The sequence below is a fragment of the Cygnus olor genome, chromosome Z (assembly GCF_009769625.2).
Source record: "Cygnus olor isolate bCygOlo1 chromosome Z, bCygOlo1.pri.v2, whole genome shotgun sequence".
NCBI classification, from domain to species: domain Eukaryota; kingdom Metazoa; phylum Chordata; class Aves; order Anseriformes; family Anatidae; genus Cygnus; species Cygnus olor.
Window position 1 is genome coordinate 23,690,180 of NC_049198.1, and position 23,884 is coordinate 23,714,063.

The following is a 23,884-nucleotide window of genomic DNA, read 5'->3' on the forward strand; positions in this document are numbered from 1 at the left end:
CCTCAGGGGGACGTGAGGCGGGGCGGGGCGGGAGCGGGGACGGTTGAGGGGTGCGGGGACGGTTGGAGGGGGCGGGAACGGTTGGAGGGGGCGGGGACGGTTGGAGGGGGCGGGGACGGTTGAGGGGGCGGGGACGGTTGGTGTCCCCTCACGGCGCAGGCGCGGCCGGTGACACGAGGCGGCGAAGCTGGGGCCTCGGCACCCTGCGGTTGCCAGGGGCGGCTCGCGGCGGCGGCGGCGGGCCGGAAGCGTGGCGGTGTTAAAGGCCCGCGGCCGCCGTTCGGCCGCCGCCATCACGGATTTTCCGCTTCCTTCGCGTCTCTCTGGTGGCAGCCATGGATGCGCGGGCACGGGCCAAGCGCTACGAGAAGCTCGATTTCCTTGGGGAGGGGCAGGTGAGCGGCCCGGCCCCGGTCCAGGCCCCGGCCCCGGATCCGGATCCGGCTCCGGCTCCGGCCCCGGCCCGGCCCGGCCGTCACGCGTGTCTCGCCCTTTTTCTTTTCTCTCCCCGCAGTTCGCCACCGTGTACAAAGCAAGGGATAAGAACACCAACCGGATAGTGGCTATCAAAAAGGTGGGTGTCGACATGCCTCCCCGCCCGCGCCATGGCTATCTTATTTTAGTTCTTTATTTTTCGGACCCTTAATGGACAGTGGAGCACTCTTTTTTTATTTGTAAATACCCCGCTTCAGCTGCCTCTAATACGTCGTTTTTCTAAGAAGAAAGGCTACCTTCAGTCCTACTAGACCTGAGTTTCTGAAGGGTTACCCAGCCTGCAGCTTGAAATTATTTGTTACACATTAAAACCAAATAAAGCAGACTTTCTGAATTTAAGGCTTTGTTAGCCCCCCATAAAAGCTTGCTACTTAAATTTTTCTGCCTGCCGTTCGTTATTTCCTTTGGTCCAAGAATGTTATTCTTGGTTAACTTTAGATGGCAGTTTTTTGGCAGAAACTGGCAAAAGTGTTCTCATATCTGCAGCTTAGCTGTACAAATACAAACGTTGAAAATGCTGGTGTTGTCATAAAGCGTTTCATTTAGCGCTATCTGAAGAGATTACGGGAAGTTTTTGTATTGGAAAGAGGTGATTAGCAGTGCTTTGTGAGGGATGAAAACTGTATGTTATGGTGCTGTGTTTAGATAAGAGCCCAGGTTTACTTAGGCGAGTCGAACTATATCAATAACAAGTAATTATGTTTTATACACTAGTCCTTTTTAGCCTTACAACATTGTTTTTGCAGGGTTGCTAATAGTAGCAGCTGTTGCAGAAAGTGTTCCTGCTTGCTTGTGTTGTACCCTTTTCTTATTTGTATCGTCTGGAAATAACAGTACTTGAAAGTTCATTCAGCAAATGCTCAAGACAGAATGATTCTAGTAAAATTAGTGTTCTCTGTGTACTTGGGCAGGGTTTAAGGCCTTCTGAGAACACTGACAGTTCCTTGGCCTCGCTTCTCCCAGGGGAGAGGCTTGCTACTGGTATGATAAAGCTTTTTCAGTACAAAGCATTCTGTGCTGCCAGTTTGTAACGTGTCTGTTTTCAGCCATCATGAATATTTCTCAACTTTCATAAAAGCTAATGCTGTGGAATCAACTTTTTTCTTAAGAAAAAATTGCCTGCCTGGTAAAGCACTTTCTGGTACTAAAACTCATTCTGTTTTAGAGTAATAACAACACTGAAGAACGTACCCTAACTGTTGGCGCAGATGGCTTAACCTTATATAATACAAAACATTTGTTTTCAGATTAAACTTGGGAATAGATCAGAAGCTAAAGATGGTAAGTTTTAAAACAAGTTCATGTTGCATGGCTTTGTTGTCTTTGTTTCTGCAAAGTGGTGGGTTAATTTTTCACACTGTAGCTTGGCTGAGGAAAAACGAGCTTTACTCCTTCAGTGTAAGGCTTAATTGAGGTTGTTTAATTAATTGAGATCGTGTATAAAAAAAATAAATCTTCCTAACCTGGAGAGACAGAAAAAAGTAATAGAAATATCTGCACACTCTCTGTAACTATGTATAACATCTACCATGGCTGACTGTGTATATATAACCTGTTAGCCTCTCAGTTTAAGTGGAATACAAACATGAATATAATGTAGAATAATAATATTTACAGCACTGAGTTTAGAATACCTTCTTGTTTTGATGTGTCTCTGTGCCTTAAATATGTAAGACAGGTGAGAGTGCTTACCTCTGTTGTCAGATGTTTGCTTTGTGCTGTTTTTGTGATTTATGCTCGAACAAAAGTTAGTAAAAACAAGATCTTAAAAATCTTGTCTCTGTATGGGTAGGTTTTGTTGTTTTGTGTTGAGAAATAGGTCCATGCAGCAGTGTCTTTTGATCGTATTTTCTGACCAGCCACGTGTCTTTAGGCATGGGTATTGCAGGTAAAATCCAGTAATCGTGGTTGTCTCTTACTTAACCGTGTGGTGCCCAAAAATGCAGTAGTATGTGTATAGGTTGCCATCCTTCAGGGATCCTACATCAGGTTACCAACTTCTTGTGATGAGTTTTTACTCTCAACTCTCCAATTTCATTCTAAGGATGAATTTTCAGACATTCCAGAGTCTGCCAGTTGTGCAGGCTGCCACAGAGTCATGATTCACCTGGTCTTCACTGGACTAGTGTCCTTCAAGGACAGTCATTACCTTTGGCCTAAACCTATAGTTCAAAAAAATAGTAATCATGTCTGGTTTCCTTGTGCTACCTGGTAACATCCTGGAATACGTTTTTCTGAATCCAAGAGTTGCGCTACAGCAGGTTTCAGCAGGCAAAATCTGCTTTCAGATGCCTGTCTAAAATTGGAATTAAAGCAGGCAAAGCAGGAGCATAGGCTAATCCATCGCTTTGCTAGAATACTATATGTTGAATGAGATCACAAGTTTTGGGAGAACATTCTTCTTTAGCTCATGTACAGCTGAAACTCTTCTTCTTCCACAACATGCTGCTGGAATGTGTGCTTGCTAGCCAGTTGTGTGAGCCGTACATACCAGCATTATTTGAAGGAAGACCCAGGAATCGGGGTCTGATGTGGTGCAGCTTGTGTGACTGCCAAAGTGCACGCCCCAGGATTTCTGTATAAAATTTCTCTAAGATTTACATTCAGGTGGGCAGGCTTTGGCCACTCTACTGTTTTTGTCAATACAATACAAGTATAGAAAAGCGTGCACTTCCCGCCTTTCTAAATAATGTTACTTTGATTCTATGATTCAGAAAGAAGAGATTCATGAGGTTTGTCATTGTGCCTCCCTCTGGAAATGACACATTGAAGAACTAATATTTGCAAGAAGTAACTTTTGTTTTAAAACAAAACCAAAGCTTGGTATAATCTGAAAAAGATGATTTTTTTTCTAGGCTTGTTCAAGAACATGATAATCTAAATCTTCTGATTGTCATGATATATTTGCTATGAAAAAAGGTATACATCCACCTTTATTTAGGCTTCGGCAATCAATGTATCTATAGCGATGTACTTGGCATTTAACAAGTAGATGAGTGGTGAGGAAGTAGATTGTAATAGTAAATCATCAGTGAGTAGCAGAGTGAGAGGTTTCTTTGAAGCTTAAAATAAAGTTTTTAATTTTGTTCTCTCATCTTTTTTTTTGTCAATGTAGGAATCAACAGGACAGCCCTCAGGGAGATAAAGTTGTTACAGGAGCTAAGCCATACAAATATTATTGGTGTAAGTAAAATGAATGCTACTTCTAGAATTGGTCCCCAAATACTGTTGGTACAGTTTCAAACAAATTCAGAATTATTTGGGTCATGGAAATGCTACTTAATTTTACTGTAGCTGTTTGTCACCTAAAATGAGCAGTCAAACAGTTGTTATGGCAAAACACTTATTTCAATAACAAAGTCTTTTATTTTGAACTCCTGTTGCTGTTTCCACGAAATACCTCCTGGGTTTTGTGGAAATTAAAGGTGGGAAGACTTGTGGAAACTTTAATCAGCTGACTTTCTATCTCCGTGATAGATATGTGTACAAATGCAATATTGAATTTATCTGAATTTGGTAGCTTCAGGTGAAACCAGTGACAGCCAAAAGCAAGCTTAGTGAGCAGTTGTACAGTGGGACTCACGGGGCTTACTAGGTTTTAGTGCTGATATTTAAAACTTTTGTTGGCAGGAATAATGCCTGCATCTTTTCAGTTTTATTTATATTGACTTTCAGCTCCAGATATTTAGCTGGAGCTGAAGATGCTTCAAAATTAGTTAACGTAGATCATCTGAAGCTATGCCATAAGTATTAGAGCAGATATTAATTTTCCAGATAGTTTATTTAACATTTCAGGCTGGAGATATAGTACTCCTCTGGACTGTGAAATTGCTTGGCCACTTGCCGAGGCGATCGGCTGCGGGGCAGGCGCGTTCTGCAGCGGAGCGGGGGATCGAGTCGGGCAGGGCTTTTCTTCCGGCATCGAGGCCACTGGAGGGAGCCGCCAGGAGCCGGCAGCCCTCGCCAGGGAGGCTGACGAGGCGTAGGCGGAGCCAGCAGCGCCCCCTCCCCGGCCGTTCAAAAGCAGCCCCTAGGGAGCATGGGCGACCAGGAGGACGGGCAAGCAGGGCGCGGCGCGGCAGTGCGCGCAGGCAGGGCGAGCGCGGGGGGGGGCCCCCTCGCCGCTCTTTTGCAGCGGTCTTTCCCTTCGGTACTTGTAACCTGCCTGCGAGGAACCTGGCCGTGGTATCGACCAGGCAGAAAACCATGGCCTCCGCGTCTCTTGCGGCCTCTCCAGCTGCAGTCACCGATGTGGCTACTCAGACGGAGGGCTCGGGGAAACACGCAGCCATCCAGGTCTTGGGCTGCCGGGTGTGCCCGAGTCTTCTGTCGGTATCCGACAGCAGCGGCGAGGGGTATGCCTGTGGGAGGTGTGCCCAGGTTGAAGAGCCGCTCAGCCAGGTAGCGGAGCTTCGGGAGGAGGTGAGCAGGCTCAGGAGCATCAGGGAGTCAGAGAGGGAAATCAAGTGGTGGAGGTGTACTCTGCCCTCTCTGAGACAGACTCAGGAGCCTGCCATAGCACAAATGTCTCCCGCTATGCAGAAGACAAAAGTTCCCTCATCCCTCCAGGCAGCAGGAGGAAACCTAGGCCAAGGGGGGAAATGGAGGCAGGTTCCTGTTTGGGGTGGTAGGCGAGCCCTGTCCCTGCCCACCTCACCTTCCCATTTACCCTTATATAACAGATATGAGGGGTCTAGAACACGACAGTCAGAACAACAAAGTAGACGAAAGCCCATCCCAGTTGGAGAGGGTGCCTAAGGCAAGACAACCTACCCCCCCACCATTGCTACATCAACTGTCAAAAAAGAAAGAAGGGTTATTGTCATGGGGGACTCCCTTTTGAAAGGGACAGAGGGCCCAATATGCCGACCGGACCCAACCCACGGGGAAGTCTGTTGCCTCCCTGGGGCTCGGGTGAGAGACTTTGCTAAGAAAGTCAAGTGCCTGGTACGGCCCACCGACTACTACCCGCTACTGGTCTTTCAGGCTGGTAATGACGAGGTAGCAACGAGAAGTCCGAGAGCTATCAAAAAGGACTTTAGGGCTTTGGGACGACTACTTAAAGGATCAGGGGCACAGGTTGTGTTTGCCTCTGTCCTTCCAATAGGGGGGATCGATGCTGACAAGCAGACTCATCACATTAACACATGGCTTCAGGACTGGTGCAACCAGCAGAATTTCGGGATTTTCAATCATGGGAAGGTCTACGTGACACTGGGCCTGCTGGCACAAGATGGGATGCGCCTCTCTCAGAGAGGGGTGAGGATTTTTGCTCAGGAGTTGGCAGGGCTGATAGATAGGGCTTTAAACTAGAGTCGAAGGGGGAAAGGGATAAAACCAGGCACGTCGGTGATGAGCTAAGGGATGGCACGCTAGAATCAGAGGGACGGTGTGCTAGTGAGGCCCTTCGGTCGGCTCCACAAGGTGCTGCGTGTAGGGAGGCGCATTTGAAGTGCTTCTACACAAACACATGCAGTATGAGGAATAAAATGGATGAGCAAGAAGTCTTGGCCCAGTTCCACAGCTACGACATCATTGGCATAAGCAAAACCTGGTGGGATGAGTCCTGTGGCTGGTGTGTTGCAATAGGTGGTTACAGGCTCTTCAGGAGGGACAGGCAGGGTAGGCGAGGTGGCGGGGTGGTGATGTATGTGAAGCATGGGCTGGGCTGTGTGGAACTTCAGGCTGGCGATGGTGAAGTTGAGAGCCTCTGGGTAAGGATTAAGGGATGAACAAATTAAGGGGATGTCATTGTGGGAATCTATTACAGACCACCTGGCCAGGACGGCAACGCCAATGAATTATTCTTTGCAGAACTAAGAGATGCCTCGAGATCAACTCCCCTTGTCCTAATGGGGGATTTCAACTTGCCAGACGTCAACTGGGATCACCACATGGCTGACACGAGCAAGTTCAGGAGGTTCATAAAGCACCTAGATGATAACTTCTTGGTGCAGGTGCTAAGGGAGCCAACTAGGAAAGGTGCCCTCCTAGATCTGTTGCTGGAGAACAGAGAGGGTCTTGTGGGGGACGTGGCAATTGGCGGCCGTCTCGGTCATAGTGACCATGAAGTGGTTGAGTTTAGAATTTATGGTGACAGAAGGAAAACTGTCAACAAAACTTCAGCCCTGGATATGGGGAAAGCAGACTTCAGGCTGCTCAGGGAACTAGTCAGCAAGGTCCCCTGGGAAACTGCTTTTGGAGGCATTGGTGTCCATCAGTGCTGGTCAATCTTTAAGCGCTGCCTCCTAAAAGCACAAGATCAGGGGATTCCAAAATATCAGAAGTCAGGCAGGCGGGGCAGAAGGCCGGCCTGGCTGACCAGGGATCTTCTACTGGAGCTTAGGTGAAAAAAGAAAGTGTACGGCTGCTGGAAGGAGGGTCAGGCAACGAGGAAGGAGTACAGGGATGCTGTTAATGTTTGTAGGGAGAAAATTTGTGTGGCTTAAAGCCCAACTAGAGTTGAAGCTGGCCATGTCTTTGGGAGACAATAAAAAAGGGTTTTTTAGATATGTGAACAGAAAAAGGAGGACCAAAGAAGACGCAGGTCCGCTACTAGATGGGGAGGGTCTCCTCACAGACAATGACATAGGCAAAGCAGAGACATTTAACGCCTTCTTCGCCTCTGTCTTCAACACTGATGATGGGCTTCAGGACCCAGGGCACCCTGAGCTGGAGGATCATGACAGTGGGAATGACAAACTCCCAACTGACCCTGAATGTGTGCGGGATTTGCTGCTCCACCTGGATCCACACAAGTCCATGGGTCCGGATGGGATTCATCCCAGGGTGCTTAAAGAGCTGGCTGATGTCATCGCGGGACCTCTCTCAATTGTTTTTTGGTGATCTTGGGAATCTGGAGAGGTCCCATTGGACTGGAAGCTGGCAAGTGTTGTGCCAATTTTCAAGAAGGGTAAGAAAGAAGACCCTAGCAATTACAGGCCTGTCAGTCTCACGTCAGTGCCTGGTAAAATTATGGAGAGGATGATCCTTGAAGTTATTGAAGCGCACCTGGGGGACAATGCAGTCATTGGTCCCAGCCAACATGGGTTCATGAGGGGTAGGTCCTGCCTAACAAAATTTATTTCCTTTTATGATAAGATCACCCATCTAGTCAATCAAGGGAAACCAGCTGATGTGATCTTTTTGGACTTCAGCAAAGCTTTTGACACGGTTTCCCATAGGATCCTACTGGACAAAATGTCCAGCATACAGCTAAACAAAAGCATCATACGATGGGTGAGCAATTGGCTGACGGGCAGGGCTCAAAGGCTTGTGGTAAATGGGGCCACATCTGGCTGGTGGATAGTCACTAGTGGGGTCCCTCGAGGCTCCATTTTAGGGCCAGTCCTCTTCAATGTTTTTATAAATGATTTGGATGTAGGACTAGAAGGTGTTCTGAGCAAATCTGCCGAAAACACCAAACTTGGAGGAGTTGTGGACTCGGATGAGGGTGGAAAGGCCTTGCAGAGGGATCTGGACAGATTGGAGAGCTGGGCGATCACCAACCACATGAAGTTTAACAAAAGCAAGTGCCGGGTCCTGCACCTGGGACAGGAGAGCAGCCCATCAGAGAGGGATCTGGGGGTTGTGGTTGACAGCAAGTTGAATATGAGCCAGCAGTGTGCCCTGGCAGCAAGGAGGGCCAACCGTATCCTGGGGTGCATCAAGCACGGCATTGCTAGTCGGTCGAGGGAAGGGATTGTCCCGCTCTACTCTGCGCTGGTGCGGCCTCACCTCGAGTACTGTGTGCAGTTCTGGGCACCACAGTACAAGAAGGATGTGAAACTGTTGGAGCGTGTCCAGAGGAGGGCTACAAAGATGGTGAAGGACCTAGAGGGGAAGACGTATGAGGAGCGGCTGAGGTCACTGGGCCTGTTCAGCCTGGAAAAGAGGAGGCTGAGGGGAAGCCTCATTGCAGCCTACAGCTTCCTCATGAGGGGGAGTGAAGGGGCAGGTGCCAACCTATTCTCGTTAGTCATCAGTGATAGGACCTGCAGGAACGGTGTCAAGCTGCGGCAGGGGAAGGTTGGGCTGGACATCAGGAAGAGGTTCTTCACCGAGAGGGGGGTCACACACTGGAACAGGCTCCCCAGTGAAGTAGTCACTGCACCAAGCCTGTCTGAATTTAAGAAGAGATTGGACTGTGCACTTAGTCACATGGTCTAAACTTTTGGGTAGACCTGTGCGGTGCCAGGAGTTGGACTTGATGATCCTTATGGGTCCCTTCCAACTCGGGATATTCCATGATTCTACTTTCAAAGCAGTTGCTCTAGCTATCAAGAATAGAGAATATGTAGAGAAGGACAACTAAAATGGCAAAGGGATGGAGCACCTCCTTTATGAAAAAGTTGGGGATTCCTCATGGGTGTTGGGAAGTCTACAAAACTGAGGTAGTAGGTAAAGTGCGTGCAGAACTGATATGGGGAAAAAAAAAAACAATACTAGAAATAGGAGATGTGTTTACATTATGTTTCGGGGGGTGGGAGGGAGAACTATATTAGAACTACATTAAGTTACACAGCACATAGTGAATCTCTCAAATTTGTTACCACAGGTGTTGTCGAAGCAGTTCTAAAAGGAAATTGACAAATTTGTGATCATTCCTGAATTCATTCAAGGAGAGGGCAGGAGTTTTGTAGAAGAGCTAAGCATGGGGAGAGGTGTGCGTTAGGGTATCTGTTGTAGTCAACATGGTGAAGTTAACCCTATTCTTAAAATTTCTAACTTCAGAAAGGAGAAGCAGTTGTGTAGAACGTTACCACGCTTAACGGGGACTTCTTTGGCAACTGAGTTAAAAAGCTAAACTGAGTAAGAAGTTTTGTATTGCATGTTGAAGAACTGAAGCAATGCAATTTCTTAAGGGTTATGTTAAAGAAAATCAGAGCTGAGAAAAAACGGGTGTCTGAGCTATACTGCTCACTGATTATCGGGTCTTTGCAATAGTTGCTCTCTGCTTTCTGCCCCAGCCCCGACAGCAACCTGAAAATCCACAGGCAGACTAAAATAGTGTAGAATTTCAGAAAACTGGAAGTAGGAGAGTATAATTCATCATAATATATTTTGTTTTACAGCTTCTAGATGCATTTGGCCACAAATCCAATATTAGTTTGGTGTTTGATTTTATGGAAACAGATCTAGAGGTAAGATTATTTCAGTATCTTCAAATGCTTTTGGAAAAAGTACTTAACAGCTTTATTTATTTATTTATATATTATTTATTATTAACTGATTTCTAGAAAGATGACATTTCATTACATACCTTGATTAAGATTATGCCTCTGAAAAGCTTGAACAGTTGGACAGTTCTTGTCTGTTCTCAAAATGCCTTTAGTTCTAAATACTTTTTGTCAGAATAATCTTCAAGAAACAAATTATGTTTACTATGTTAGTTTTCTGGGTCTTCAGTCAGAGCATGAAACCTCTGGTCACAGGCCAGGCTTTCAGAATGCAATTGTCAAGCACAATAGCACAAAATGTGTACAAGTAAGCATGGTATACCAAGTAAGCAAAGTATACCAAGTGATGATCTGATGCTAAAAGTCACACTTCTGCACCCTTCTTTTAAACATAACAGTGCTGCGTACTTGTGAGTCTGAATCTCGCAGGTGTTTCATTCTCCAAGATCTTAAATTAGTTTGTCTTTGAAGTCTTTGTATCATATATTTTGATGCAGATTGCTGGTTTTGGAAGACTGTTGTAGGTGGCAGTCATGTCAGATCTATGTATCTGTCCATAGTCTGGACAGAAGTTAATGTATTTGTTAAGCTAACCCATTACACATATGCCATTAAACACTGGAGCTAGCATCTAAAACGTTGAAACATTGACAGCCTTGCTGAAACCCAGAAGAATGTGAGACCCAAGTTTTTTTGCTAATAGAAGTTACAGTAACGAGTACCCTTTGTACAGGATTCATTCTGTTTACTTAGTAACTATGTAGTATTTAGAAATGAAGAAGATACAGTGTACAGGGAATGAAATGCTCAGTAATGCCTAGTGGTGTGGTATGCAGAGCAGTTATTTGCATTGTCGTATCACTCAGAGACCAACATTTGGGTCTGCAGCCTGTTGCGTCTGGGAATGTGATGCACATTTGAAATTCTTTGTATAATTTTAGCTATTTTGCAAATCTCAAACAAAGCTTGGGAAAGGCTGCTTGTGAACTGCAAAGTAATATTAATAAGCAATTTGAGGGGAGTAATGTAGAAAGTATTAAAACTGTATGTGAATGTCATGCTTAAACTGTTAAAGATAAAAGAACGTTGAATGTCGAGTAGGTTTGTTAAAATACGTTATAGGGGCTATAGTACCTTGTCTTCCTGAGAAGGGAAAAGGAAAATGCATTTACAAAAGTTAAATGCTTAAGTTGCACAGACAAAGAAGCAACAAGTAGGAATATAATTTGTTCAAGTTGATTAGCACATTTAACATTTTTATTTGCACAGCTTTGACTTGTAAGATAGGATACCAACCTGGAATAGAGCTAAAATGATAAACTTAAGTTTCCCCCTAATTTTCTTATTTGTTGGTTATGCAAAGTTCGTACGGGCTGTCTGGGTTCCCTGTTTAAATTTCTGGTCTCTAAATCAGAAGAGACACGTTTTCCTGGAGAAAGGATGAGAACCGTAGCGGATACATGGCAGCCAATTCAAACTTTGTCTTATAGGATAGAAATAACTGTTTTGCAAAAGAACTGGAGAAGGATAACTTTGCATGATAAGCTTTTACTATCAATTTAACACTTTACAGGTTATTATAAAGGATAGTAGTATTGTGTTGACTCAGGCTCACATCAAAGCATACATGCTGATGACACTTCAAGGATTAGAATATTTACATCAGCACTGGATTCTACACAGGGTAAGCATGCGCTAAATTGACAACCTTTATGTCTGTAACGAAAGTCACATTTGATAGAGGTTAAGTCTAAGAATGTAGATGGTTTTGAAATTCATAGGTTTTTAGTCTGTAAGACTTCATGCTAGCTGTTATGGAGTGGCAATTGCAACACCAGAAATGCTAAGAGTTACACATGGCTATCAGGTAGACGCATATATAAAAGTATCTCAAGTAACGTGTGACTTTAATTAGAACTGTGAACTTGGTCTGGCTGGGATGAAGTTAATATTCTTTGTAGCAACCTGTTCTATTTTGGATTTGTGGCCAAGATGGTGTTGATAACACACTGGTTTTTCTGCTCTTGGTAAGCAGTGCTTGCACATTGTCGAGGCTTTCTGTTTCTGCCACTCTGCCCCTAGTCCAGCACATTGGCTGGGGCTAGGCCAGAAACTGGGAGCAGACACAGCAGGGGCAGCTGGCCCAAGCTGGCCGGAGGGGTGTTCTATATAATACAAGATCGTGCTCGGCAATAAAAACTCGGGCAGGGGAAGAAGGAGGATATCGGCTTCCAAGGTGGCTGCTGCTTAGAGACTGCCGGGGCATTGGCCTGCTTGTGGGAGGAGATAAGTGATTTCCTTTGTGTCCCTTGCTTTCCTCCCCACCACTACCCTTCCCTGCACCTGTAAAACTTCCTCTATATCAATCCATGAGTTTGCTTGCTTTTACTCTTCCTTTTCTCTCCCCTGTCCCACTAAGGATATCGGTGTTGATAGGTGTGTGGGCTGCCTGGCTTCTGGCTGGGGCCAACCCACAACACCATTACTGTATTAAACTGTACCAGATTCATTGATTTCTACAGTTGTGTGAAAAATTGGCTAGGTCTTTATTATTAATTTGCCAACAATGCAGTAAAACTAATATTCCTGCAAAACTAATCATCTTTTCATGCTCTGGAGATTAAATATTGTAATATTCAAATAGGAGTGTTTGGCTCGTTTTGATTCTCATGTATGAGGAAATACCTGATTTTGTTTTGTTTGTTTTTCATTACTATGTAAACTTGTAATAGAATCAAAAGACTGAGTTTTAGAATGCTGTTTCTGCACGCCTGCTGGGAGGTTCAATATGTATTTGTTCTTATCAAAAATGACAGGATTAATTCTTTGCTTTCTAAACTGACAGGATCTTAAGCCGAATAATCTGTTATTAGATGAAAATGGGGTTTTAAAATTGGCTGACTTTGGCTTGGCAAAATCTTTTGGAAGCCCAAATAGAGTTTATACACACCAAGTAGTAACAAGGTAAGACATTCTCTGTTTTGTTTCTTAGATACTGATTGTGTAGCCGTTTTGTATTGCTTCCTGGAATACACCATGTCAAATCAACATGTTTAGAGTTTGGTATCTACCTCATTATATAGCTGTAGTGGCAAAAGTCTTAAAACAGAAAACACAAAACAGCATTGTTTGGCAAAGTCTCCAAGAACTTCTGGAATTTGTATCGATGACAATTGTTCTATGGTATGACATTCTTTTGAAGCACATGAAAATCATACCCATTTACCTATAAGCTTGGTTTTCAGAGAAAGACAATTGTTACTTGCTGCTACTCTTGGGATCTAGAGTCTTTTTTGTAGTTAGTCAATTATTTATGATGCAAAAGCATGAGACAAAGGGTTTACCGATGTCATTTATGACATGCTTAATTAAGACGTACTCTTAAATAGTGGAGGATTGCAAAATACGAAAAATTTCCTTTTGTCTGCTGCAATGCTAAAACTATTCAGGCAAAATTGTTCCTTTTTAACACCTTCATTCACTGAAGAGGCGGAATTGATACAGTAGTTTCAAATGCAGTATGTACCAGATCTTCATTGCAGCTTTAAATAACTACTGCCAAGGTTTATTTTGTACAGAACTAATCCCTATCCTTAGGTCTGTTGCTGCAGGTGTTTCTAAAAGCTGGAAAGAATTCTCTCTGTGTCACTTCATGAATATCAAATTTAAAGAAAACTATGGTTCGTAACTTGCAAACCTGCCTACTTTTTCCTTTGCACGTCTACAGTTCTGTTGCTTGTCAACCGAACCAGCTGAGCTGTAGGTGATCTATGGTTATACATGTCCCTGTGGTGACGAACACTTTTTTTTTTAAAACAAAAGACTTTGTAGTTCTTCAGTGATTGAAAAATGCACAGTCAGGAGCAGAATCCTCTTTGTAGTTCTTGCATTACTGCTGCATACAGCACTTGACATCAGAAGAATCAGGTGATTTTTTTTTTTTTCCTAAAACAATCTTTTTTTTCTTTTCAGGTGGTACCGAGCCCCAGAATTATTGTTTGGTGCTAGAATGTATGGTGTCAGTGTTGATATGTGGGCTGTTGGTTGTATTTTAGCTGAGCTGCTCCTCAGGGTAAGTTTTCAACTGTAAGCGTTTGTATTTGCTCTTCAGTGTATTACCCTACAGCTTTTAGGTGCGGGCTTCCTCTCTGCTGTAACAGTAGCAGGAAAAGGAAGTTAGGCTGCTTTCTAGGAAATTAAGCTCTTTTCCCCTCCCTTCTTCCAAAAGCTTGCTAACTGTAAGGAAAGTGAAGTTTTCAGATAGACTGAGATTCCATAACTGTCACAATCACTGGAAATCTTTAAGAACAGCTAAGCAAAAAATTGCAGCAAACCGTCACAGTCCTGCCTTGGGGAAGGTGAGTAGAGAGTAGTTAACTCTTCCAGTCCTCTGAATGTTACCTTTCATACAACCTTCCATCAGTTTTCATTTGTGATCTTTCTAGAAATCTGGCAGCACAGATACACGCGCACTCTATTCCTTACAAATTGTTCCCCAGTAACTGGGAATAATTAGCACCAGTACACTAACTATGGGTTTATTTGTAATGAGGAGATGTACTGATGTTATTCTCAGCTGTGGTTGCTTAACAAATTGGAGTGAAGTAGTCTGAAGAAGTTCTGATGACCGACAGTATTCTAATGAATCGCTCCTGAGTAAGGTGTACAGATGTAATGATCCTTAAGTATGTTTTATGGAATTAAGCCATCTATTACGTAGCTCTTTCAAGAGGACTTGAAAATATGAGGTGGGAAGCGGTAGGCAAGGGTACAGATACAGCTGAAAGGATGAAATACTCTGCACTATAACTTAACCTTTCACAATTAAGTGGCTTCTGCTGTTTTCTTTAAATGTTTGCATGCCCATGTCATGAACCAGATTGGGGAACTGATCTGTCTGAAAACACCCTGGAATGTCTTTTACCTTGTCTGATTTATCATACAAACAGGTGTGCTGATACAATTTAGTTGCTGGTTCAGAAACTGAAATTTATAGTGGCTGTTGTCTAAACAGCTCTAGTAATGTGTACATAAACATGGATTAGATTCTGTAAAGTTGAGTAAGCTTGTGGAAAGTCAGAAAGCAAATATATTGTTGAATTCTATTGAGTAATTTGATTTCTCACAAAGCAGAAAATGCGTTTACGGTTAGGTGTTTTATCACCATTATAGTTTTAAATGTCTGTCTCTTCTTGGGTAAACTAGATAGAGGGACAATGCACTTCAGGGAGCTTTGTGAAAGCATTTGATGTTCCATGGACTTTGACACCAAAACTGAATGCACTTCCTAGCAGGGATATTCGTTATGCTCTTTCTGTCCTAATTATTTAAATATTGCCTCTAATTCTTCCTAATTCTGCCTTAGTTCATGAAGTCCTGTTTCTCTTTCATTGTGTGCCTGCTGCACAAACTACAATTCCAGCTGGACAAATATCTCATTTTTCTGTCTTTTGCCTAATTTAATCGATACGTGACAGTGGGTAGGCTGTTTCTGTCCTAGTGGATATGAGTCACCATCTACCCTCAATGTCATCTTACTTCTGTTAGTCTAATTGTTATTTTAGTTGTCCAGTTACAATTCACTTTGATGTTTTGAATCTATACAAAGCCTAACTTGAGACAGTAGATCCTGGAAAGATCACTGAACAACAGACTGTAAGCTTTCAGCTCAGATGTGAAATAAAAGGAAAAGAACACAGGAAAAGAAAGATTTTATATTAATGTGGTGGTAGTCTAATTTTATGTTTAGTTCTATGCTGTTGAGTCAGTGATACTAAGCCTGGATTGCAAGAAGCCTCCAAAATCTATTTGAACATCATTAGAAAGCCTCAAATGTTTGGTCTACTTTGCTGTGGGCAGCTAGTAGGCAAAGATGTTTTGCTGTGAATGTACAATTATGAGGAGGCACTCAAAGTTGCTTTCTAGAATTGAAGTTCAGAAGCTAATTCAATGAGAAATTCTGTGTAATTTTGTTTTATTCTTCCCAGGTTCCTTTCTTGCCAGGAGACTCTGATCTTGACCAGCTGACAAGGATATTTGAAACACTGGGCACCCCGACAGAAGAACAGTGGCCTGTGAGTCTTTTTGTTTAACACACTGACATTAGTTTTCCTTGTTTCACTTTTTTACTTATACTTTTACTTTGTTTTAGCTTTTGAAATTAAATTAAATGATATACCAGTTAGTTGAGTAGGTTTTGAGGAAGGTGCTGGCCTTATTTGAAATGAAAGAGGACAAGCAGCCGAGTTTTTGTTTTTTTCCTCTTGGCAAACTTTTAATTAATATAGCAATGTTGTTAGCATCAAGCAACATTAATGGAAATTCTTGGTTTCTTTTTTTGGTCCGCAGTTTCCCATGGCTATTGGTGTGAAATTAATGACAGTTGCTTAATGTGTTTGAGGTGCTTGATTAAATTAATCTGCTTTAACCTGAAAGACTTAAATTGTTCTTGCTTTTGAAGGCAATTAGTTGGAGCTGAAGCTAGGCTGGCCAAGTTACAGGTTTGGGAGGCAGTAAGAGAAACCGTACTGACAGTTTAACGATAAACAGTTCATCTCAGAGTAACTGTGCAGTAATAAATACAAATCAGTATCCAGCCTCTGAGTGGACCCTTTTTAACTAGTGGGTACCAATGGGTCTCAGTGGGACAGCTTCCCTGTAGGTCTTTATCTGCCATGCAGGTTGCATCTAAAGCGTGAATGATAACCAACCTAGCTGTGCTCAATCCAAATCTGTGGGATTGGCCATGAAATAGCCAGGGGTCCTGTGGGCACTTCTCTTTCACTCTAAGCTACTTACACCCAGAAATATAGTTTATATTTTCTGCTGGAACCTGTAGTCAGATTCTAGATCATAAAGTGAGGGTCTGGGTATCTGATTCTGAAATCTGTATGGTATCTCCCCTCCCTCTGTATCTGCATGGTATCCCCCTCCACACATCACATAATTTATTTCCAAATCAGGTTAAGTAATCCACAGTAATGTATTTGTAATATACCTAGCCACATAAAGCAAGTACTGTGTTTGTGGAAGAGCATGTAGAGATGCTTGTGATACCTACATTAGCATCATGTTGGGTTTCCAAAAATGTTGGGATTCTTAAGTTTGGTTTGGGCTTTAAGAATTCTGTGCCATTCGTCTTACTCAATATGTAAATTTCTTTGTATTTTTGTTTCAGAAAGTCCCTTTTCTATGTAGCTTCAAGCTGCTGGTCAAGCTTTCCCTGGGCACATACTGCCACTAGGGGGGACCATGCGATGCAATCATGTCTCCATGTTAGACTGCACACTTTAAGCACAGGCAACAATGGAAGTCTAATCTTCTACTGCAGCCTGAGTACTCCACCGGGTTTGACCTAATTCTTTTTGTAGGGAGACGAAAGGCATTGTCTCTATTCAGATGATGCTAAGTATTTCTGAAACAATGAGCGAAGAATAGGCATATGCTTGTTGTTTTGCATTTCTCTAATCAAAGCAGCTAGGGAAAGAGAATAGGCGGTTCCCTCAATCAGGCAATCTGGTGTCTATGGGTAGGGCAAGGCTTCAAAAAACTCAATTAAGGCAACCACTACGGTGCCAGGGCAGGTCATGATGCTGTGTACCATATCCCACTACTGTGACCAGAGGTGACTCAATCAAACTAAAAGTTTAGGATGTGGTGACAGACACCAGACCAACAACTTTAGGGATAAACAATTTATCTGAGAGTAACAGTACAGTAATAGATATAAATCAGTAGTACAATTATTCAGATCAAGATGACAGTAAATGCAGTCATTCACTAATACTGAGCCAAACATATCGTCACAATGCACAATGACCCACATAGCCATGGTTTTAAGGCAGGCTAACATAAAACAGGACATAGTTTCTCCAGTGATGGTTTCTTCCAAAGGGCTTGGGGAGTTCTAAATTCCCTGATCAGACTGTCCTGTTTTATTAAGTCGTGGAAGCATCCTCTGTACTTGTTAACTAGTAATCACGTCCTGCATCTGTTCCCTCTTTGTGCTGGTTTTCCTTTTTGTAAATGGTGCACAATCACCACATGGAGCTATAGCCATATGGAGAAATATAAAGCAGTACTTGTCCCACACAATTATATTGTGCTAAGGTTCTAAAGGAAATGTACAAAGGTTTTTGCAGTGACATTTCAGCATTCATGGGAGAAGAGTTGATACAGGTGGGAGAAGCAGAATAGGAGATTTGATGGCACAACAGAGATGATATATTCCCAGATTAATTTGCAAACCCACACATTCTGAGAATTGAAACCTTTAGAACTGAGACTGATTACACACATTTTTCACTTCAGTGATAGTGTTCTATTTTACTTAGATAAACTTAAAGTGTGGTGTTCAGAGATTTAAATTATTTATTGATATTTGGATAATTGTCTATAACAGTTTTTTTATGATAGAATTTGAATAAAATGGGATTGATTTTTGTACCTAAGGGAGATAAAAGTATGCCATTCATCTGTTGTTTAACTGCTTGGTATATTTCTTGTTCCCTCCCTAGGTTCCACATGTAAAACTTTAACACTTTTGCATTTCAAAAGTAGCTTAAAACATTTGTGATGAACAGCAAACTCTGAGGACAGCCTTTTACTAAATTGGAGAAAATGCACGTTGGTTCTTTAGTGAATCTTGTCTTTTCTACCATGTGAATTTGCAAGAGAAAAGCCAAAGCTAGTTTTACTTCATTTGTCTGCACTCACTCTAAAGTTCCTTCATGCTTCCTTTCATTGTTAGCAATTTTTCCTTTTGTACTGGTCACTAGTGAAGCAAGGGAAGGACAGATTGCTTGGAAACGGAAAGTGTGACACAACTGTACCAATTACTTAGATACTGCTCTTTTTTTATGATTAACTATTCCTACTTTTTTTATTTCAGTGACCAAGTATTAGGAGTGTCTTGAAAAATAGTTAGCTTCTGCTTTGAAGACAGAAGTTTTGAAGTTCCATTTATATGAAAAGCTGAATTATTTCAAAGTTGAAAATATACATCCAATTCTTGTCTTTGTAGGAGATGACAAGTCTTCCAGATTATGTCACATTTAAGACTTTCCCTGGAATGCCGCTTCAGCATATCTTCAGTGCCGCTGGTGATGATTTGCTCAGTCTTCTGCAAGGCTTATTTGCTTTTAATCCTTGTGCTAGGGTTACAGCTACTCAGGTATTGTACGCTTGCATTATGTCCTAATGTTCATTAACCTACTGTTAATATCAGATAAATGTGCTTTGAAGCTAGTAAGCCAGGTTTGAAATGAAATGTCATATAGCTCTGTCTTTGAAATGCTAGAAATATATTTCCAGTGTTTTATACAGAGAACTCTGAAAGGCATGAATAATTCTCACTAATAATATCCATGCCCAATTATAAAGTGAACGTAGATAAAGGTGTATGAGTCGTGGTCTACAATCATTGTATTTGACATTCTAAATTCAGTTACCTAAAGTTTGCAACTTAAATCTTGGTGTAGCATGTCTCATTCCATGCTCTTAAAAGGTTTTCATCCTTAATTCATCCAGTCTCTTCAATTTTATTTAAACTTTTTTGACTCTTTATTTAGAAATCTGGTGATTTTAACCAGCATCCTGATCTGAATACTATGTTACTGGCATAAGCAAGAACAATGTTTACCTAAGAGACAGCTTAGGTAAGACCATATACCACAGTTTATGGAAGCTGTGGAACTCCAAAAATTTAAAATAGGGTATGTAATATTGCTACATGGAACTACCCCCTGACTACTTGTGTTGTTCTTTTCTTGTTCAAACTACATTTTTCTTGCAGTTTACATTGTAGAAGCAACACAGTTAAAGAAATTGTGGGAGAAGACTTATCTTAAAGCTAGCAAAAACAGGTGTTCAGACCCTAAATCTGATCATACTATTTTAATCCTTCTTTTTCTCCACTTTCTTCTTTATTCTCATGTCTCATCTGTTTTTCAGAATGTAAGCTCTTTGGAGATAGAAACTTCTTGTTCGTACAAAATTTCCTGCAGTGTAGTGTAGAGTTTGGATGTTTAGATGTCTGAGCACAAGTTAAAAATAACAGTTCACAATTATTTCTTGTCTAATAAAATCAAAGTACCACAGTAATCACTGAGAACACCAAACCTTGATTTGTACCAAGGACATCTTCCAGTACAAAGGTGCCAAAGTAGTTTTTGAAGTTGCAATTACAAGTGATTTATTTCATTACAGTTTCTCTATCTATGGAGTTCTGATGCTATGTACTAATTATTTGGTTATTTTTCTTCCATTACTATTAAGGCATTGAAACAGAAGTATTTTAGTAATCGACCAGGACCCACTCCAGGAAATCAGCTACCCAGACCCAACTGTCCTGCAGAAGCTGTAAAGGAGCAACAAAATGCACTTTTAAATTTAAAAAGGAAAAGAACAGAAGGAATAGATCAAGGTAACATCTTAATGTTTCACCTGTTTTAAAATAGGAGCTACAAGCTCAGAGAGGAAGTGATACTTCCAGTGTTTCAGAACAAAAACTTTCTGAATGGACATCTGGGTACCAGCACCATCTGAAGCCCTCTGACAACTTATGTTTTAGGATAAACACTTTAGGGTGAGAATGGCTTAGTTCTGTGTTCTAGCAGAACTAGTACAAAAAGTAAAAGCTTTTTTTTTTTTTTGAAATCCATTTGTTAGAAGAAATCTTTAAACCATTAATCTCCATAATGGAGTGTGGTACTACATAGTAAGTTAGAGGCTACTGTTAGGCCCTTTGTTTCTGAGACACCTTACTGAGGTGGAAGTCACTTTAAAAAAAAAAAAGAGAAAATGTGGGGGCGGGGGGCGGAGCAAGAGAAACATGGTATTTCATTCTTTCAAGTGACAGATGAGAGAATGTAGATCGGATTTTAGAAGAGATTTCTGCTGTCTCCCTTGGACTAAGCAAGTTGAGTGTTATGATCACTCTTTAAGGAAGTTTTAAGCATATCGTAGTGATCCTTTTAAAAGGCAAACCTATTTCGTAATACTAACTTCTATATGGAATGTCCAGTTTTCCCCCCCAAACGGTAGCACATACTTCTTACCTTCATAGTAGTAAAGTTCTGAGGATTCAAGACTTGTATCTGACACTAAACTAGGCAGACCTTCTAGCAGAGGCAAACATTAGTTCTTAAGCTGGGAGTTTGTTGCCTTGGCAGCCGGAATTTGCTAGATAGCAGCTGTCAGGTTATTGTCAGCTTTTTGTTCTTGTCAGTACGAGGCTCTTTGATACAAAAGTGATATATTTTTGGAATGCAGATGCTTCCATGAAAGTACATTTCCTCTTGAGTTCAGACAGGTAAATTATTAGAGTTTAGCTTACTTTTTAGGCACTTCAACTCATTGTTTGATAGTCTTTGTCAATTTAAAAGTAAAATGCATTAATTCATTAGAATCTTTAATCTTTTAACTATTCGCATGCTGTCTGGTGACCTCAATACCATGGGTTGACTTGTCAAGTTCCCATATGTAATTAATTGCTTAATTTAAGCTCTTTATCTCCTTCTGCGACACCATGTGAGGATCTGTGATTTAGTGTTTTCAAGTCCATGACCCAAAATATGCCAGTTAACTAAAGGACAGGAAAGAGGAAGAAATGCTTCCCTGAGCTCTGAGACTTTAAGGTATTTCATTTATCAATGAACGGGAATTCCCAGAGCTGTATCAGAACTAGAACACTAATTGGCTTAATGTCTATACAAAAGTCTTATCTTCAACAAGGTGAAATCAGTGTTAAATGCCATAAGTTTTGAGATTGGGTATAACTAAGGCATTTAGGAAGTCAACATTACTTCCTGAGACATTTGAGTATCTGTTTAAAAAGTATATTGTTTCTTCCAAGTGCTGGTTGAAGCACATCAGAAAATTTATGTTCTGTTGCTGCCTTAGCTAGGCTGATAGAACCCAAGCGTACCAAAGGTGCATCTTCTAGTCCCAACTGACGTTAAAGGAGAGAGACAAAATTAGAGCTAGCAAGCATGCTACCCTGGATTTCATTTGGTGTCCTTACATGGCATGAACATCAAGCTAAAATGTGAATATGCTTTTAGACTGTAGGATTATTGCTCTTCCAAACTATTTATAAATAAAAGTGGAAATATGGCATTTTTTACTGCTGTTGAGAACGAAAATGTGCAGAAGTCATTTCAAAGAAAAATAAATGTCATCTTTTGAAATTCTCAAGCTAAGCTGTACTTGCATCTTGCACAGCATCTCTCCCTCAGCCCTGTTGAGGCAGCACTCCAGAACTTAAAGGAGTAGACTGAAGCAGTTACTAGTGGGTGCCCTCTTATAAAATCTCAGCACCAGAGGCTGGCTTCTGGGAGAGAGAAATTATAACATCCCCATGAAGTGCTGCTGTTCCACAAGAACAAAATGCTGTAGCCTTGGGGAGTGTTCACCAAACTTAAATGTGCAGCAACTGTACCCTTCAGGGGAAAAAAAAAAAAAAAAAACACTCTATTGTCAGGGGAAAACTCACTAACTAAATGAATGACAGAAAGTATTAAGCATACATCATTGCTAGCTATTGCTACCACTTACTTCTTCTCATCTGTGAGGTATGTGGAGACAATGATGTTATGATAACATCATTGTCCATCTTCTCCACCCTGGAAAACACTTAGTCAAATACAGCACTTCTTTCCCAGAACATTGGTTTCCAGTCCTACAAATCTGCATTTCTACAGAGCTGTAAACTCACAAAAGAGAATGTAAAAGATAACAGCAATAAACTCTTCCCTAAGTCAACACAGTGTAGGAAACCTACCTAATCTGAGAACTATTCTACTCTGGCTTGAAAAAAAAGACAGTCCATTCATATCTAAGGTTAAAAACTTCTGCTGTTTGGGTATTCCCTTAAAGTTCATGGGAATGATTCAATGCCAGTGTATTTTAGAGGACACTTCTGCTTACAGGGCAGGCAAAAATAATTGGACCCTCCCATAGCAAACTTCGCTGCCTTCTGGGATGATGGATATGATGGTGTATTCTACCCATGTTATAAATAAATAGCACATGAATAAAGGAGAGGAGAAGAGTTAGAATAGAATCAGAAAAGTGCTGTTCCCTGCGTCTCTACAGCTGATACTAACAAAAACATGGTTAGAGAATGAGTCATAGACATAAAGGGCCACTACTTCCTGCAGACAGCTCTTTTTCTGGGTCGGGACTGTATATAAAAAAGATCATTAAGAGTATATGCGGTCGGGCAGGGTTAAGTCTTAGAATAGCTTGCCTTTCATAGGTTTAGAAATAGAATTAAGTGGCTAACTTTTTATACCAACAAAGAGAAATACATGTATCCCAAATGCAATTAACACTTAATTATGGAATTTGGGACTGTTATGGAGTACAGCTACTGATGCAAGTTGGCTTTGATTCTGGCACTCCTCCATAGATTTACTGAAATAGCAGTATTGTGCTGCTGCAGACAGCATTAACTAGCTCAGAGTAAATGAATGTGAAGAATAGTATTAAATGAGCATTAAAAACTCGAGGAGGGGGCTGAACCCCTTTACTTTGGTAACAATGTGATTTACACTTTTCAGGATTACCAAAAAAATTGATTTTTTGATTGCTGTGGATGGTGGATGAAAATGAGTGATCATATGACCCAAGTCCCAACCATTGAATAACGCTGTAATAGTCACTGGATGGTTATTTTTTGTGTGTTTTATATGTAAAATGTGAATGTAATTTTCATAACTGAAACTGAGGTTTTATTAACATTTTTAAAATAAATTTTTTTTAAACAAAACAGCAAGATTGCTTTCTCTGGTTTGCTGTTTCATTACTTCGACCCATGCTTTGAGGTAGTAATTCCATCAAAAGATGCTTTCTGGCTACAGATTTACACAGCCTAATTTTGCAAAGCCTTTATGCTGAATCACATGCTATCCTGCACAGATGCAAAACAAGGAGGAAAACTGCAAATACAGCCTTTTCACCTGGAGCTTAAGTGTACATGTCTGATGTATAACATATGCTGGAAAAACTATCATTGTAAGAGAAGGGCAGGGTTCTTTCTTAATGTGGCAGTGTAGTAACAAGTCAGTTTGCTTGTGCTCTCATTTGACATGCCTTAAGACTTTCAAAGGACACATCTACTATATTGAAAACAATATGATGCATAGATTGAATGTGAAGTTGTTTCTTTTACACATTCTAGTCTTCCAGGAAAAGTTATCTGAGGGCGC

The 23,884-nt window shown here is 41.5% G+C and overlaps 1 protein-coding gene across 8 annotated transcripts in view; it reads left to right on the forward strand.

Annotated features, from left to right (window-relative positions):
• Window positions 1-134: 134 nt before the first annotated feature.
• The window catches only part of CDK7 (cyclin dependent kinase 7), a 31,924-nt gene continuing 8,174 nt past the window's right edge, over window positions 135-23,884 (forward strand). For 4 of the 8 annotated variants that reach the window (XR_005815247.1, XR_005815248.1, XR_005815246.1 and 1 more), the window contains exons 1-11: window positions 138-395; window positions 515-574; window positions 1,743-1,776; window positions 3,611-3,678; window positions 9,570-9,638; window positions 11,248-11,358; window positions 12,520-12,638; window positions 13,647-13,746; window positions 15,662-15,748; window positions 18,697-18,846; window positions 19,950-20,097. Coding sequence is in view for 5 of the 8 variants with exons in the window: in XM_040541068.1 (XP_040397002.1) it covers window positions 336-395; window positions 515-574; window positions 1,743-1,776; window positions 3,611-3,678; window positions 9,570-9,638; window positions 11,248-11,358; window positions 12,520-12,638; window positions 13,647-13,746; window positions 15,662-15,748; window positions 18,697-18,846; window positions 19,950-20,097 (1,006 nt within the window). In the remaining 3 variants the exon portion in view is untranslated. Of the gene's footprint in view, window positions 396-514; window positions 575-1,742; window positions 1,777-3,610; window positions 3,679-9,569; window positions 9,639-11,247; window positions 11,359-12,519; window positions 12,639-13,646; window positions 13,747-15,661; window positions 15,749-18,696; window positions 18,847-19,949; window positions 20,098-23,236; window positions 23,452-23,884 lie in introns of those variants that run through there. The other 4 variants (XM_040541067.1, XM_040541069.1, XM_040541071.1 and 1 more) reach the window with 4 other exon arrangements.